At 36.6% G+C, this 16,148-nt stretch overlaps 1 protein-coding gene across 3 annotated transcripts in view; it reads right to left on the reverse strand.

Moving 5' to 3' along the window:
• Tenm1 (teneurin transmembrane protein 1) overlaps positions 1-16,148 on the reverse strand; it is a 529,849-nt gene that overhangs the window by 89,843 nt on the left and 423,858 nt on the right. For 2 of the 3 annotated variants that reach the window (XM_077107670.1, XM_077107668.1), the window contains exons 21-22: positions 8,168-8,188; positions 2,656-2,888 (exon numbers count right to left, since the gene is read on the reverse strand). In XM_077107670.1, coding sequence (XP_076963785.1) covers positions 2,656-2,888; positions 8,168-8,188 — 254 coding nt within the window. The remainder of the gene's footprint in view (positions 1-2,655; positions 2,889-8,167; positions 8,189-16,148) is intronic. The other variant, XM_077107669.1, reaches the window with a different exon arrangement.

Here is a 16,148-nt window from a genome sequence, read left to right on the forward strand (position 1 = left end):
TTAGTGTAACTTGTACATCCCATTCTGCTAAATATTCTTGTTCACTTGCTGGATTAAGATAGTGAAGACTAAGCTAGGTGTTCTTAGGACCCTTTGCTGCTTTAGATGAATAAAGTGTATCATATTATATGGTAAAGGCCACTTTTGGAAAGATAGATAAATAAATCAGGCCACAGGAAAATATACCACTGGCTATGACAAGAAGAAAAATGTAGTTTAATATTAACTTTAATAGATATATAAATTTTGGCATTCTCATTACTGATGCTTCAAGAGTTCATGTAAATCCTGTTCATCAGGACTCTATTATTGCTGCTTTCCAAGCAAAAAAAGCTGCAGTGAACCAATTATTTGCTTTATTTGGAAAAGCTGAGATATTCATTCTCTATGTGGCAGGTTGAATGTGGTAGGTGAGATGAGTGGTTTTCATACTAGAAGCAACTCAGGAGGATGTCAATTTCAGGCACAATACAGGCTTGATTCCTCCTTATTTCTTATGCAGAAATCATTATAATACCCACAAAGTTTTAAACCTGTGAAAAAGGTGGGACCCAGCCTGATGTATTTCCTTTGACGATGAGCTGAGTTATTCATTCACTCATTAAATATTTATTATGGACCTACTATGTATAAGAAATGAGAGCTGGCAATGGGAAGAAAGAACACTTTACTGTAGTACTTGGGGGGCTTATGTTCTTCAAGGTAAAATTCATTCCCTTTAAACATCATTCCCTCCCATCATAAACATCACTGAAATTTCTTTTAGGAATACCTGGCATAAATACTAGTTACTTAATTGATCAATAACACAATAAGCACCTAAAGAATATACTGTGCTAAAAATTGGAGAAGTGGGAAAAATTAAAAAATATGAGGTATAGTTTTTCATCTCAAGCAATTTCTTTTGGAAAAAAAAATCTCCCACTCATGAAAGAAATGAAAAACAAAAGAAGGCAAAATATAATCAAGTACTAATTTGATAGTGTAGACACTGTTAAAGAAATTCAGATATAATCGACTGGGGTTAGCTAGAAGGAATTTATGAAAGACAAAGCCTTAAAGAAAGTAAAGTCTTTGGGCTGGGGATATAGCTCACTTGGTAGAGTGCTTGCCTTGCATGCACAAGGCCATGGATTCAATCCCCAGCACATACACAAAAAGTCTTTAAACTTTAGTTGTAGGAACCTAATCCCAACATGGCTAATGTCAAAAGGCTAAAAAGTAACCTCTTAATATTTGAAATAATAAGTGACCATCTAACAAATCAAACCTATTAACCTCACTATATTTATTGGCATGGGAAGATATTTATAATATGTTAAGTGTGAAAATCAAGTTACAGAATAGCATTGCATAATATGATTCTAAGATAATTAAAATATATGATGTGCATGGAAAAGAATAAAAATGGATAAATACTAAAACTTTAATGGTTGTTTTCTATAGGTGGTAGCTTTATGGGTGACTATTTTGTTTTTCATTATCTCTTTTCTAAGTTTTCGGCAACAAATGTATATTATTTGTGTAGCAATTTAAAAAAAATAGTTTCATATGACCCAATAAAATGACTAATTTGCAAAACTTACTAAAATAAATGTACATATGTACACTCATACATCTTAGAGAAGGAACACAGAAAAGTGATTAAATAATTAAGCAGATAGGATAGACAAACTTAAAAGTTGAGCATCCTTCATTTTAGTGGCCTAGACTGGAAATATAATCCAAGTCTACAAAATCATAAAGTTCACTAACTTCCAGGCAACCAAACTTGGTCCTTGAAGATTGAGAATAAAATTTAGGACAAATAAGAGTAAGACCGACCTACCACAGAAGGCAAACAAAAAACAGAATTTGTTATCCTAGGGAAGAATACAAGTGACATACAAGTAGCTTCAAGAATGATCTAGAGCTGGTCATGGTGGTGTACACCTGTAATCCCAGTGGTTTTGGAGTTTGAGGCAGGAGGATGGAGAGTTCAAAGCCAGCCTCAGCAACTCAGTGAGACCCATCTCTAAATAAAATGATAAAAAAAAAAGGGCTGGGAGGGATGGAGCTCAGTGGTTGAATGCCCCTGAGTTCAATCTCCAGTACTCTCCCCCTCAAAAAAAAAAAAAAAAAGATCTAGATAAATTGGTGGAAAAAATGTATGTTAATGGTTGTGAAGTAAAAAGCAGGAATGGTAAAGGTCTTTGAGATAGATATACAACACACTTGACAGTGGTAGAAGGTGGGCACAGACCTGATCCCACTCAATGCAAACCACAGACCTAAAGGAGGGGCCTGAAGGCTCTCTTCTGGGCCAGTTTAACCCTTTAGTTGCTGGACTGTGGGGAGGTTTCAGGAGGCAGTCCCTGGGAGAAATTAGGAGACAGGAGGTACTCAGAGGGCTTTGGCCAATAATTATTTATCAATCATAAGGGGATTGTTTCAATCTTTTGCTATCAATTATGACCATACTAATGCATATTGGCTAAAATTTCACCATGTATATGCCTATCTTCTGGGATAGACTTCAGAGTTGTCTGTCAGAGGCAGAATATTGAGATGGATGGATGAAGTACAGTATGGCAGTATGGAAGTCTTTGGATTTTGTGAAGCCAAATGAAATCTTTAGTTGATGAAAGGAAGATTTTTGTTGTTGTTGTTTTTTACCTCGAGGGCTGTTCAAAGAAGCTTCTGATGCTCTCCCACCATCTCCGCAGTGACTCTGGTCAAAGGGAAGGCACTGGTCACCTGTTCCTGCTACGACTTCAAAATTCTTGGACAGATCTTTTGTTTCCACAAGAGACTTCAATTTGTAGACTTTTCGAGTATTGGTGTCTGATAGATAGAGTGATTCAGACACTGGGTCCATGGCCAGATAGTATTTGTGAGCAGGACTTGTGCTAAGAAAGAGAAAAATAAAGTTATTCAAAGCAATTTGTCCAACATGCACCCCCTGGGGTCTGCTGTGTGTCACAAATTGAAAAATCTCTTAGGTGAAAGAATTCATGAATCTTCCTGCTTATATAAGGAGGGGATAGATACTTTTTCTTCTCATGGGTCTAGGTATGAAAAAAAAAAGTCCAATGTGTACTGCTAACTTGAAATGATGCTAGCATTTGAATATCATCAATTTTGAGGGTAGAAAGAAACAGAGGAGAAAAAAATCCCAGGAGATAACTTTTCTGATACTTTTCATACCCTGTTATCCAATTACCAATTGGGAGACTGCCTGAATACTCAGAGTCACTTCAAACTCAAAAATCCGAAACAGAAGTTATTTTATTTTTCTACCTTCCCCATCCCTCAAAAACATGCTCTTTTTCTGAGCTTTCTGCCTTACTTGGGGACACTGCCATCCTCCTAAGGCTCTTTCTGTCAGTTAAATAGCATGGCCAAAGGTAGAGAAGCATTGCTGGGAGGACTATGCTATAGATCCGCAGTCAAAATTTTCTTCTCCAAAGTTCTTTTTTTTTTTTTTTTTAAGCTGATGATCAATTCCCTTATCCATTTTTCTTCTTTCAGAACATCATACAATTGATTATATTTAACTTCATTTAAGGTATAATCCTGATCACAGGATTGTGTAATCACATGCTATCTCTCCTAAAGACAACTTACCTTGACTATTTTGACATTTTTAAACTCTCCAATCACATATGCCCATAGGATCTTATGTTATTTTTGTCTGTATCGATGATTAAGCTCATTCTTTTTGAGTCTTGTTAATTTCAGTGTTTTAATTGCTGCAGTAACTTTTGGTTTGGGGATATTTTACTTGAACCTAAGGTTCATGTGTGACTGGCATCACTCAAGCTGCAAATCTGGAAGTCATCCCTGATTCTTCTTTTTCTCTCTACAGGCAATTGTGTCTGTAAAGTAGCTTTCAGAAGCATCCTCTTCTTTCATGCCTCCTGCCATTGCATTAGTTCTAACTTTCATCATCTCTGGCCTGAAGTATTTTCTATAGTGTGGCATATAGAAGTTTTTGAATATTTAAGTCCATTTTCTCCTACACTGCCTTCAGGAGTATTCTGATGATTTGGCTCTCATCTTTAAAAACTTTTAAATGTTCTTGTGTGGTATACAAGGTTTCTCCACTCAATTCATTCTCATATGCCTTTTGAGGCTTTACTCCTTAAAGAAGCCTTCCCTAAATCTCCAGCTTGGGTTATTTGCACTGTGCTTAAGGGGATTATATATTATGTTAAATTATTTATGTGTCAGTATCCCCCCAAATAAACCATGAGAGCTTGGAGAAGGGCAACCTTTTCTTGTTTATCTCTAAAATGTTCAATACCCAGAACTCTGCCTAGCACCTAGTTGACTAAGTGAGAAAGTAGAAGCCACTCTTCTCCAATTCTTTTTCTTCACCATTACTCAAAACCAGCAAAACATCATGTTTTTTTTTTTTAAATTCTACCTTGTAAATTCTCTAGTCTGCCTGCTCTATCTCTCCTGTCATTAGTTGAAGTCTCCATCTGAAATATTTACTTGGCACGATTTCTATATTGTGTGTTTGTTTATTAATTTATTAAAATCATTTACTAAGTGCCTAAAATGTGCCCAAAATCTGTGCTATGATCTAGAGACCTACCTTTGTGTAAGATACAATCCCTTTCTTCATGAAACTCACAGTTTAGTAGAGGAGACAGACAAGTAATCAGAGTCTGACTGTCATAAATCCAAATATTATGACAGAAGAGGTAGAAAGAGAGAAATGAGCAGAGAGGAGGGAATCATGACCTAGTAGCATCTATTGTGTTGTTTTAGCATTATTTTTAAAAATCATTAACTGAAGTTAATACTTTATTGAGGTTTCCTTAGTTTTTACCTAATGCCCTTTTTTGTTTCAGGACTCCATTCAGGATATCAAATTATATTTAATCATCATGTTTCCTTATGCTTTTCTGGGCTGTCAAAGTTTCAGAATTTTCTTGTTTTTGATGACCTTACCAGTTTTGAGGAGTATTTTGTAGGATGACCCTCTATTGGAATTTGTGTGACTTTTTCTCATGGCTAGACAGGAGTTGTGGGCTCTTGGAGGAAGACCACAAAGGTCAAGTGCTATTTTGATCAAATCATACAAAGGGTACAAACCTATCAACATGACTTATCACTGATGGGGTTGACATTCACCTCCTGGCTGAGACAGAGTTTCTCCACTGTAAAGATATTCTTTCTCTCCCACTTTCCGTATTTTTTGCTTTGGAAGGAAGTAACCATGTACACCCAATATTTGAAGTATAGGGAGTTATGTTCTGCTTTCTTGAGGGTGGAACGTCTACATAAATTATTTTGAATTCTTCTGAATGGGAGCTTTATCCCATTTTCATTTATTTAAGAATTCACCAGTGGGGCTGGGGATGTGACTCAAGCGGTAGCGCGCTTGCCTGGCATGTGCGGGGCGCTGGGTTCGATCCTAAACACCACATACAAATAAAATAAAGATGTTGTGTCCACTGAAAACTAAAAGATAAATATTAAAAAATTCTCTCTCTCTCAAAAAAGAGAATCCACCAGTTTATTTATATCAGTATGGACTTATGGATATTTATTTTATACTTTGCATTAAATCTAATGCTACTTTATTTTGTTGCTCAAATTGTTCCAGCTTTAGCCATTTAAAGCTCTTCTGTTGGCTCATGTGCCCCTTTGCCAAACTTGTATAAGTGTTGATTTTTTTTGATAGCACTTCCATACATTCTGGCACTATAAAATGTTCTACGGAGTCATCTTATACACTTCCTGCCCCAATCCTAGAATCAGTTATTTCTCCAAGAATCCCTGGTTCCTTGTATTGGAGAACAGTATTAGAAGCCAATATCTGGAGGCATATGTAAGCACTATTTTTGCCACACATCTCTCATTCTCTCCAACTACACTGTGAGCTCTTTGCAGGCAGGTACCATATTCACCTTTCTATTCTTAGTGCCGAATAGAGTGCCTGACAGATTTGGTGTTTGGTAAGTGTTGAACTAAACTGGACTGTGGGACGTGAAACTAAGACATAAGTAAGTTTAGGCCTTGGATACTTAACCAGCAATATGGAGGAGAGAGGGTCAAAGGTACCTTTAAAGACTGGTTTGTTCTTAATTGTATTCAAAATTGCATTTGCCCTCTCAAGCATATTTATGTATGTTAATAATAATAAGCCTGGAAAATACTAATGGGATTCAGGTTACAGTTTCTATTGAAAAAAAAATCAGGTTCAGTTGGAATACTTGACTTTTATCCAACTACCTTCGTCAAGTAAGATAATCTGGTAGATTCCAGGAATATCTTCACCCCTGGAACCACCATGACAGGTGCTGTAAATACACTGAAAAAGGATCCAACAGACTCCAGGCTGATTTGGCAATTTTATCAGACAAGGAATCTCTGTAGCAGAGACTTCTTAAATAGGGGTTTGAGTGAAAGGTTTTATATTAGTTGAATTTTTACCTGCAGAATAAAATTTCTCCCATGTGCTTAGATCTTTCTAGAATAAAGAAGGAGTCACAACCATTCCCCGAAACAACTGTCAGTACTTTGGTAGCCAGTTTGTGGAGTTTCAGCTAAGCCAGATTAATCATGCTTTGTTTAGAAAAAGCCCATAAGCTATTTCTCTAAGAGAAATGTTATCCACACAAAAGTACTTTGGAATGCATTACATTCATTCATTATTGAATATCTCCAATGTGCCTCTGAGGGAAGTTAGAATTAGCATTCTCCTCAAACCTCAGCTGGGGAAACCCAGACACATGGGGGGCTTGCCCAGGGTCACTAACAAGACTGGGCCTGTAGTAAGATTAGATTAGATTAGATCATGTGTGACTATAGTGTGTAATATGCCATCAGAAATTGTTCTGAAATTGGAACAAAAATCAGTGCTCTTGCCTTCTAACTGAGTAACATGTCTTATTTTGCTCAGTGAGAATTTTCTCTAACTTTTGTACTAGCATTTAGAAAATGCAATAGCCCACCATACCAAATTCAAATCTGATTAATGTTATTTTCTTGACAGCCAACAGTCAGGAACATTCCCTATATTGGTATGTAATTTCTTGCTATTTCATGCCATTGCCCAAGTGCACTTCAGCTCTTTTGAAACTGATTACTTTCTACTTTCTGAAAACATGCCATACCTTAGAAAGAAAAGCCACTGTGCTGCATTCTAATTTGCTATAATCCCTCGTGTCTAAATACATATTGCAATTTGAGAAATATGAAGATTACTTTTATAATTAGGGTGTTAGACTTACTGTCACCTTCTGGTTAGTTTTACATTCAACCAGTGTCCTTCAACTTAGCAAAGATCACTTCATTCATGATAGTTAAAATCACATAGATTGTTAACTGGGCAATTAATGCTTACAATTAATACTATGCAACACTTTACCAGTAAGTGATTTGACAACCAACTTAATTTGCTTAAGGAATCAGTTATGCCAAAGTAGTGAGGCTGATCTCATGCATTGGCATTTAGGAAGTGGCATCTCTCAAACAAAATCCAAATTATAAACCCTATTGGTGCCATTTTGATGACAATTGGCATTTGGGAGTGAATAAATTCAGTTTTCTCTTTTACAATTTCAGGAATTTAGAATAGTTTTAACAAGTTTAATAAAGAAACAAATTGAATAAATACTCATTATGATTAATTCCAGAGCTATGTGACAATGATGGTAAGTGGTAAACAGTTATTTCAGAATTTTCCTATTCTTTGTGGTGGGAAGAAATAGAAACCATAAGGTTATACCAAAGAAAGAAAGAAAACTCTTATTAAATAAGGACATCATACACTTGACAACTCCATTTCTGGATCTAGGGAGATTGCTGTATTATTCCTGTCTCTACCTGCAACTTGAAAACAGCCAATCTGTTTGAACTTACAGACTAATTTGTGATATCACCTTAGGGAAATATGATGAGACTTATGACCTTGCTTTACCATGAAGTACTGAACTGCCAGATTTCACTTATCTTGTTTTCTTTTCAGTATGTTCTCTTCTTCTAGCAAATTTCTACTTAGTGGCGGAGTTCTGTTCTTTTGGAAGACACTTACCTGCATCATAATTTCCATAATTTCACATCATTTCTTTAACCTTATTTAATAAGCAAAATTTCCATTAGCACATTATTGGGAGGTGGCCTCTTAGGCAAGGGGGTTAATAGGCAGCTGCCCGTGTCATTTGCTTACCTATGTCTGGTATCTCTGTTTCTAGGGTGCACAAGGTATCCACGAGTGGCAAGTAAAAGCAAATAGAGAGTCATCAGTATCGTTCAACAATTCAAATCTAACCAGACACACCAACTCCTAGTTCAGTTTGTTATAATTAGGGAGACTCCACAGGCATCATTTGGTCAGGTGTGCAACCCAAAGTTGACCCAATCTTCCAGGCTTCTTTTCCTGACATGGTGTCAAGGTGATTGTCTCAACTTCTAAGGCAAGTTTCTCAAAAAGTTCTCCCTGGACCACCTGCATCAGAATCACTTGAGTTCTTATCCATGTGTAGTTTCATGGTGCTCTTCCTAGTCTTACCATATCAGAATTCTGATATGCGGGTATGAGCCTGGGAATTTTATTTTTCACAAACTCAGCTGGTGTTTCTGATACAGAGTTAGTCTTAAGAACCACTGTACATGTATGAAGACATGAACTGATGTGAGCATACTTTATATACAAACAGAGATGTGAAAAATTGTGCTCTATATGTGTAACAAGAATTGTAATGCATTCTGCTGTCATTTATTTTAAAAAAATCAATTAAAAAAAGAACCACTGGGCTAGGAGCTGAAAAATCAGTGACTGCAAAGGATCTAACCATTCTAGGCTCTGCTTTGATGGCCAAAATAACCCTATCAAAATATGAAATCATTGTGTTTTATAATCAAGTCAAGTGCTGGACAGGCAAAAACCCCTTATTAAATTTTAGAGGTAAAAATATGAATATCTGTGTGCATCTTCTTTAATATTAAAAAACTTCTTAATGGGCCAGACATGGTGGCATATGCCTGTAATTCCAGTTACTTAGAAGGCTGAGGCAGTTAGATCCCAAGGTTGAGGCTAGCCTGGGTAACTTAGTGAGACCTTGTCTTAAATAAAACAGAATAAAAAGAGTTGAGGATGTAGTTTAGGTGTAGACTGCTTGCCTGGCATGTACAAGGCCCTGGGTTCATTTCCCAGACACACACACACACACACACACACACACACACACACATACACACACTATTAATAAGTTGAAAGTATGAGGGTTTTCTCTTAGACCACGACAGGATATCCTTAGTATCAAAACTGCTGCATCAATAAGCTGGGAATGGTGGTGCACACCTATAATCCCAGCAGCTTGGGAGGCTGAGGCAGGAGGATCCCAAGTTCAAAGCCAGACTTGGCAACAGCAAGGTGCTAAGCAACTCAGTGAGATCCTGTCTCTAAATAAAATACAAAATAGGGCTGGGATGTGGCTCAGTGGTAGAGTGCCCCAGAGTTCAATCCTTGGTACATCATATGTATCAACTATTAAAATTTTGTGTCTTTCAGTCATTCATGCTCAAAGGGGTAATTGGGGTGGGAAAACCAGAATTGTCAGCCCAGACTAAGCTGAACCCTTTGGAGGTCCCTGATCCATGAACCTCTTGGCATATGGTATTGCCTAGGGCATTTCACTCTGGGACATGGTATGAGGCTTCTTACATAGGGGACATAGACTTTACAGGCCTGACTTTGGGTCAAGTCTGCTTGGAATTAAAAGGCTATAATCATCTGTGAAATACAGTCATTTTAATTTTAAAATCCTTTAAATCTGGCCCTTATGTCATTTTGAAAATGTGAAGATAACAAATCTTTTAATCTAAAGTAGAAAACATTCTTGTTCTTTGGAACATTAAAGAAAAAGAAAAGATCCAAAATTATTTCATTTGAAATTATCTGCTAAAATGAATTCAACTCTTTTGAAAAAGAACCTTTCTGGGATTTTACTAGCTGGGCCACAGGTCAGGGTCCACTGACTTTTGTGTTTCTCTGGCCCATCTCAAAAGGGTAGTATCCTGTGGGTTGACAGGAAGGTCAAGCTGTAAGGATACAGAGCTCTGGTTAGAAATCCAGCCTCAGGCATTTGCACCTCTTTCTATTTTCTTTGTCTCTTAGGCACTTGCTTGTTTTCTAGGCCTCTAAATTGTAAGGTGAGAGTATTCAAGGCTGGTTCTCTTCACTATAACATAGTTGATCCTTCTGAAGGAAGTGTAGTTGTGAAAATACTAGAAGGACCTCATTAAAACATGGTTTCATCTGCAATAGATTTTTACGGCACAGAACCATTTGTGTGGCTACAAAGGGTTTTGAAATTCTTAGGTGATGGCAAGGAGTAGGGAGGGGGTTGGTTTGATTTTCTTGCAGCTGCTTCTGATCCTGCCAATAATGTCATTGTGAATTTGGAAAGATGTCCCATATTATGCAGAGCAGCTTCTCTCATTAACATCTCAGAGGGAGGAAGTGAAAATGACGGAATTTATTTCCAGTGTGTGACCTTGTTCTGTCTCAGAATTACTTTTAGTTAAGGATTTAGGATTGAGAGCCACGACCAAAGTCAGCCTGCTGTGCAGCTAGCAACTGATTACACACTGAGGTGCCAGTGTGTGAGCTCTTCACAGAAGCCTAGGCCCATCAGTGGGCATCACCACCTGGCAACTGACTGACTTGAAGCTTGCTATGAGTTAGGAGGAGAAAGGAGTGGAATCACAAATCTTTTTAGAGCAAACAATGCTCCTAATGATAGGGTCTCTGAGTTAGTCTTTGATTTTCTCAGAATCCAAATGATGGAAAGGGCCATATACACTTCTTTTTTAATTTAAAAGAAAATTAGTGAGTCATGATTTATGTACCATGAAATTCACCCTTCTAAAATATACAATTCAACAATTTCCAGTATATCTAGACAGTTGTGCAACTGCTACCATCATCTAATTCCAGAACATTTTCATCACCCTGTGAAGAAATTCTGTACCTATTTGCTGATAATTACTTCCCATTCACCCTTCCCTAAGTTCCAGGCAACCAAAAAACTGATTTCTATCTCCATGGATCTGCCTATTTTGGGTATTTAACATAAATAGAATCATACAATATTTGCCTTTTTGTGCCTGGCTTCTCTCACTTAACACAGTGTCCCATTTATTCTTTTTATATTTTTTTGTGAGGCAAGTTACAGAAAAGAGGAGATATACCAACTTTGGTGCTACTGTCTACTCAGTTGGCATCAGGAGAGTTTGAATGGACTGCTCTATGGTAGCTGTAGTCCTTTACTTGTTCTTCATGATGTTCTTGACTTCTTTCCTCATTCTTGGCCACAAATATTTGGTGTTGAAGAATGGACTGCCTTCCCTGCTCATCTTTCCATGGTTTTCTTTGAATAGCTGGTGTCTACTCTTCTTGTCACTGATTTCACAGCACTCCCTAGTCTATCAACTTTTATCTAAGACTACCTTCCCCTATGATTTGGCTCTATCCCTCACCCTTATCACAACTTACCTGTCTTGTGTTTTAGAGTCCTGCTTTCAGCTAACAGTCCCTTTGAAAAGTAAACTGATAAATGAATGAATATTGAAGGACTAATGGATGAGTTTAGATTGAGGGGCCACTCTAAAATAAGTTATTATATTGGGAACTCTTAGAAACATAATGTATCAACTCAAAAGATCCCAGTTGTTAGAGTGGAAATTTGGAACACCGTGGAAGACCTGCAAAGATGTTTTTGGGTGAGATAGAAGGAGCCTTTGAGTGCTACTGTTAACACAGATCAAGCTGGGGAAGGAACCATTTGTGTCATCTAAATGTAGTATTTCTACTATTTGTAGCTTCAGTGCTATGGATAAGAGAATGGTTCTTGGACATTTCTCAGCTATTTGCAGAGCTCTCCAAAGCCCAGGTTCTATTTGTTCCTGCAGCAGAGTGCTCTACAAGTTCCATTGCCCCTCAGCATACTAACTGGCCCTAAATGGGTGCTATTCCAGGTCTACTCCATTTCCAGTCAATGACAGGAGTCACACACTGAGAACAATATAAGAAATATTAACCAGTCACTGGAAAAGAAATAGTAAAATCTCAGGAGAAATTTTCATGTCACATTGACATTTGTCGAGTCCAAATTACTCAAGGTACCAAGAAGCAGTCTCTTATTTTTTCTCTTTCATTTTTAAGGGAAGGACAAAATAAATATCTAGAGACTAACATAATACTGAACAATAGCAGCATGAGGTTTTTATAAAGAATAAATCACTTCTAGTCATGCTTAATAGGTTTTCTAATAGAATTGTGAAATTAGAAGATGAGAGGGGAGCAAGGGGATGTTACATATTTGAATTCTTGCAAAGCACTATTATGGTGTCTCCTATTTTTACTTATATAATTATCCCTGTTAGTTTTAGAAAACCAAGAAGTGGCCCTGAGGCCATGATCAAAGAAAAATCAAGCAGTCATAAATGATGAGAAATAGTTGAAAGACTTAGAGATGTTTGAACTAAAGAAGAGAAAGCTCAGAAAACTATGGCAACTCTCTTCACACTTGTGAAAGTTTGTGAAGTGACTTCTGTGCTGCTTCAGATGCTAACATTTGCCTCTACTAAGTGGATGTTTCATGAAGGCAGATTTAAGTTGAATATAAGGAAGAAATTATTAATGGAATAATCCAAAGATGAAATGGGTTTTCTTGAGAGGTATTTTAGCTTCTTTTTATTGAAAGGGACTAAACAAAGTAGAGATGACAAACTACTGTCACTTTTGTGCTAAAGAAATGTGTGTGTGTGTGTGTGTGTGTGTGTGTGTGTGTAAAGTTTTAACATGAGAAGCAAATCCCTTAGGGAAACCAAGATCTGAACTATTGCACAGAATAAAGAATCTGTCTTTAAAAGTCTTCAGAAAATGTTTTTTTGAAACTTCTTTAGGTTTAATTGCATAATTTTATAAGCCTCTTTATTATCTTATTCTATATCCCACTGTTATGGTTTGGACATGAGGTGTTCCCGAAAAGCTCACATTTGAAACAATGTAGGATGGTTTAGAGGTGAAATGATTGGGTTATAAGAGCCTTAACCTAATCAGTGAATTAATCCCCTTATAGGGATTGACTAGGTGGTGACTGAAGTCTGGTAGGGTGTGGCAGGGGAAAGTGGGTCACTGGAAGAGTGCCTCTGGAGGATATATTTTGTATCTGGTGAGTCAACTCTCTTTCTACTTTCTGATCTTCATGTGAGCTGCTTCCCTTGTCACACTATTCTACCATGATGTTCTGTTTCATCCCTCGCCCTAAGGTATAGAGTCAGCCACCTATGGAGTGAGACCTCTAAATTGTGAACGCTCAAATAAGTTTTTCCTCCTTAAAATTGTTCTTGTCAGGACTTTTGGTCAACAGCAGCAAAAAAAGCCGGCTGAAACACCTACACTGAAAGGAAGCATTAAGATGTGTATTAAAGCACTAAGTTGTATATTTATGGATAAAATCTGCTGGAAATAGCCAAAGGGTTACTATAGGCTTAAATAACATAAAATATTATTTCTCTAGGCAGATTTCTAATGATAATTATATCATTGACTTTTCCTTTCCTTCCTTGTTCAGCTAGTGAGTGACCAACTAGAGGAAATAAATGAATGGCAACCAACAAATATTAAATTATTTCTTAGGTCAGGTGAAAGAAGCTTAATTGGGGATACTTTGAATTGGCAGGGTTGAGGATGGAAGAATCTGCAGTTTTCTAATTTTTGAAATTCAAGGGGCATCTGTAATTGTTCAATGTGGCCAAAATATTGAATAAAAAGATAGCAGAGAAGGAAATATGACAGGGAATCCATTAGAACCAAACTTTATGTTCTCCCAAAATATCATCGAACATTGGGTTGAGAACTACCCATCTGTGCATCTCAGTACAAGTGAAACTGATACATGTGAAACCATTTGAGACATGTAAGAAGACACTGAAATATAAACCTGAATTCAATTTTATGGATAAGGAAATAGAAGACGGAGTAATTAAGTTTCATAATATATAATCTGACAAGGGTCAAGATCTAGAAAGTTCTCTATCCTTTTTTTTTTGTTATACCCTGTTAATAATATTGTCCTTCCATTTACAACTTTGAATATAAGCCACAATATAATGACTCTATTATGTGTTTCCAAGGAAACAGATGATTCAACCAAGTAAAATGACTAATGTGCATGGGGCAGGGAGCATTTAAATTAACTGATTTTAATAACAAAACTGGTACAGAATGAAGTTTCTACCTAAACACAATAGAAACTAAATAAGTATTAAGGTTCTTAAGATATCATGGTCTTATTAAATCAACTTATTTCTCCCTAGGAAACAAATCTGAAAATGTTATAAAGCAAATATATAAATCTACCAATATATGAAAGATTCAGTGTACACATATAAGCTACTGATCAGGATACATGCTTTAAAAAAACAGTGAATCTAATAAGAACTATATTAGTTTCTGGGTAAACATGACAACTAATGATGCTGACATAAACTAGTTTGATGGTTTTGATTATAGTCAAATAGGGAGTTACCTGTCAATTAGGTCAAAATGATCACACATATTCAATCAGTTTTTTTCTCTCATGGCCAATCACAGGAATGTTGGAATAGAGAAGGGAGAATTGCTTTTCTCCTTGAACTTACTGCAGGATATCTTAACTATGACAGCACTTGGGTGGGGATTCAAGGGAAGGAAAAACACAACCCTGTAAATCATTATGTGCAATTTTGGGTGATGTGTATTTTCTGAAAGGGCCTATATCCTTAAATAGATTCTCAAAGAAGTCTGTGACTAACAACAACAACAACAACAACAAAATAAACTTCTTTAAAAGATCCTAATTCAAAAAACCAGCTAATGAGACTTATGCTAAGTGAGAGATCTTTCATGTAGGAGTTTGTGGTGTGTACATGCCTATGTATTTGAAGATCTGTGACAATGAGAGAAAACAGTGTTGTAGAGTAAGAATGCATAGAGGCATTGGACAAGACTTCAGTCAGAAACTAATTTTTCTTTATACTGAGAAAATAACTTTACAATTAAGGTTCAAGATATTCTATTTCATACTTTAAATGACTTTGTGTTGAAGGTCATAAGGTACTTTGGACTAAAATGCAAATTTGTGAACTGTTAAGGATCCTTGACCAAGAGAGAATCTCATCAATGAATGACAATTGCTCCACCTTATATAAATTTGCATTTAAATTACAAAGGAAAAGACTAAACTTAGCTGGGGCTTCTTTATATTATTTTTTAAAATATTTTACTATCTTTAATTTTAATATCTTTCCTTTGAGGAGTTAGCTACATAAGGACTAGATATAAAGGCTTTGTAGGGTGAGCTATTTAAGCTCAGTAAGACAAAGTCTTTGTCTACCTGACAACCAATATCTGCATGACTGGAAATGTTCAGATGTTGAATGAATTGTTCAGTGCTCCCATCCATGTTTGGAATCATGTAGACAGAACACCCACCGGGTTTTCAAAACAATGTAGAATGTTGTACAAATCATTTCCATATCCAGACATACAATTATTTTGGCCTTCCTGTTGACTTTCCAGTAAGCAGGTGCCCAAAGAATTGGAAATGACAAGTCCCTGAACATCTTGAGGTACTTGAACCCTTGATTAGGGTAGGGCACTATGAATTAGTACTTCTCTATACTCTCTGGATGTGCTTTGTCTTTATAAAGTCTTAACTTTACTGTCTATTTTTATTAGCCAAGGGATTTAACAGCTTTCTTCCCTATGACAGCGTTTGCAATTATAATTAAGAAATGTATTAAAACTGGAGTGAATTAATGTGAAAAATGGATGGGGGCTTGGGACTAGAAGATTTCCCCAGCTAGGTGTGAAGGAATAACTCAGTCTGAGAAAAGGGAGGTAGGTTTCTTAGCAAGCATAAGAATCTGAAAAATATCAAGGAATATCCTTATAAATTCAAATTTCCATGCTAGTGTGAACATAAGTATTAAATGAAAATGACCGGAGGCTTCTCATGTATTTTGACAGGCCTTCACAGTTCTCTGTACATACAAGTTGCTCTATTGATGGGACTGCTTTCCCAGTCACTATTTTGGAGGTAATTGAGGAGATGTCTGAGGTAAAAATTGTTTGATGGTATAGTTCATAGGATAGCATC

The sequence above is a fragment of the Callospermophilus lateralis genome, chromosome X, assembly GCF_048772815.1.
Source record: "Callospermophilus lateralis isolate mCalLat2 chromosome X, mCalLat2.hap1, whole genome shotgun sequence".
NCBI classification, from domain to species: Eukaryota; Metazoa; Chordata; class Mammalia; order Rodentia; family Sciuridae; genus Callospermophilus; species Callospermophilus lateralis.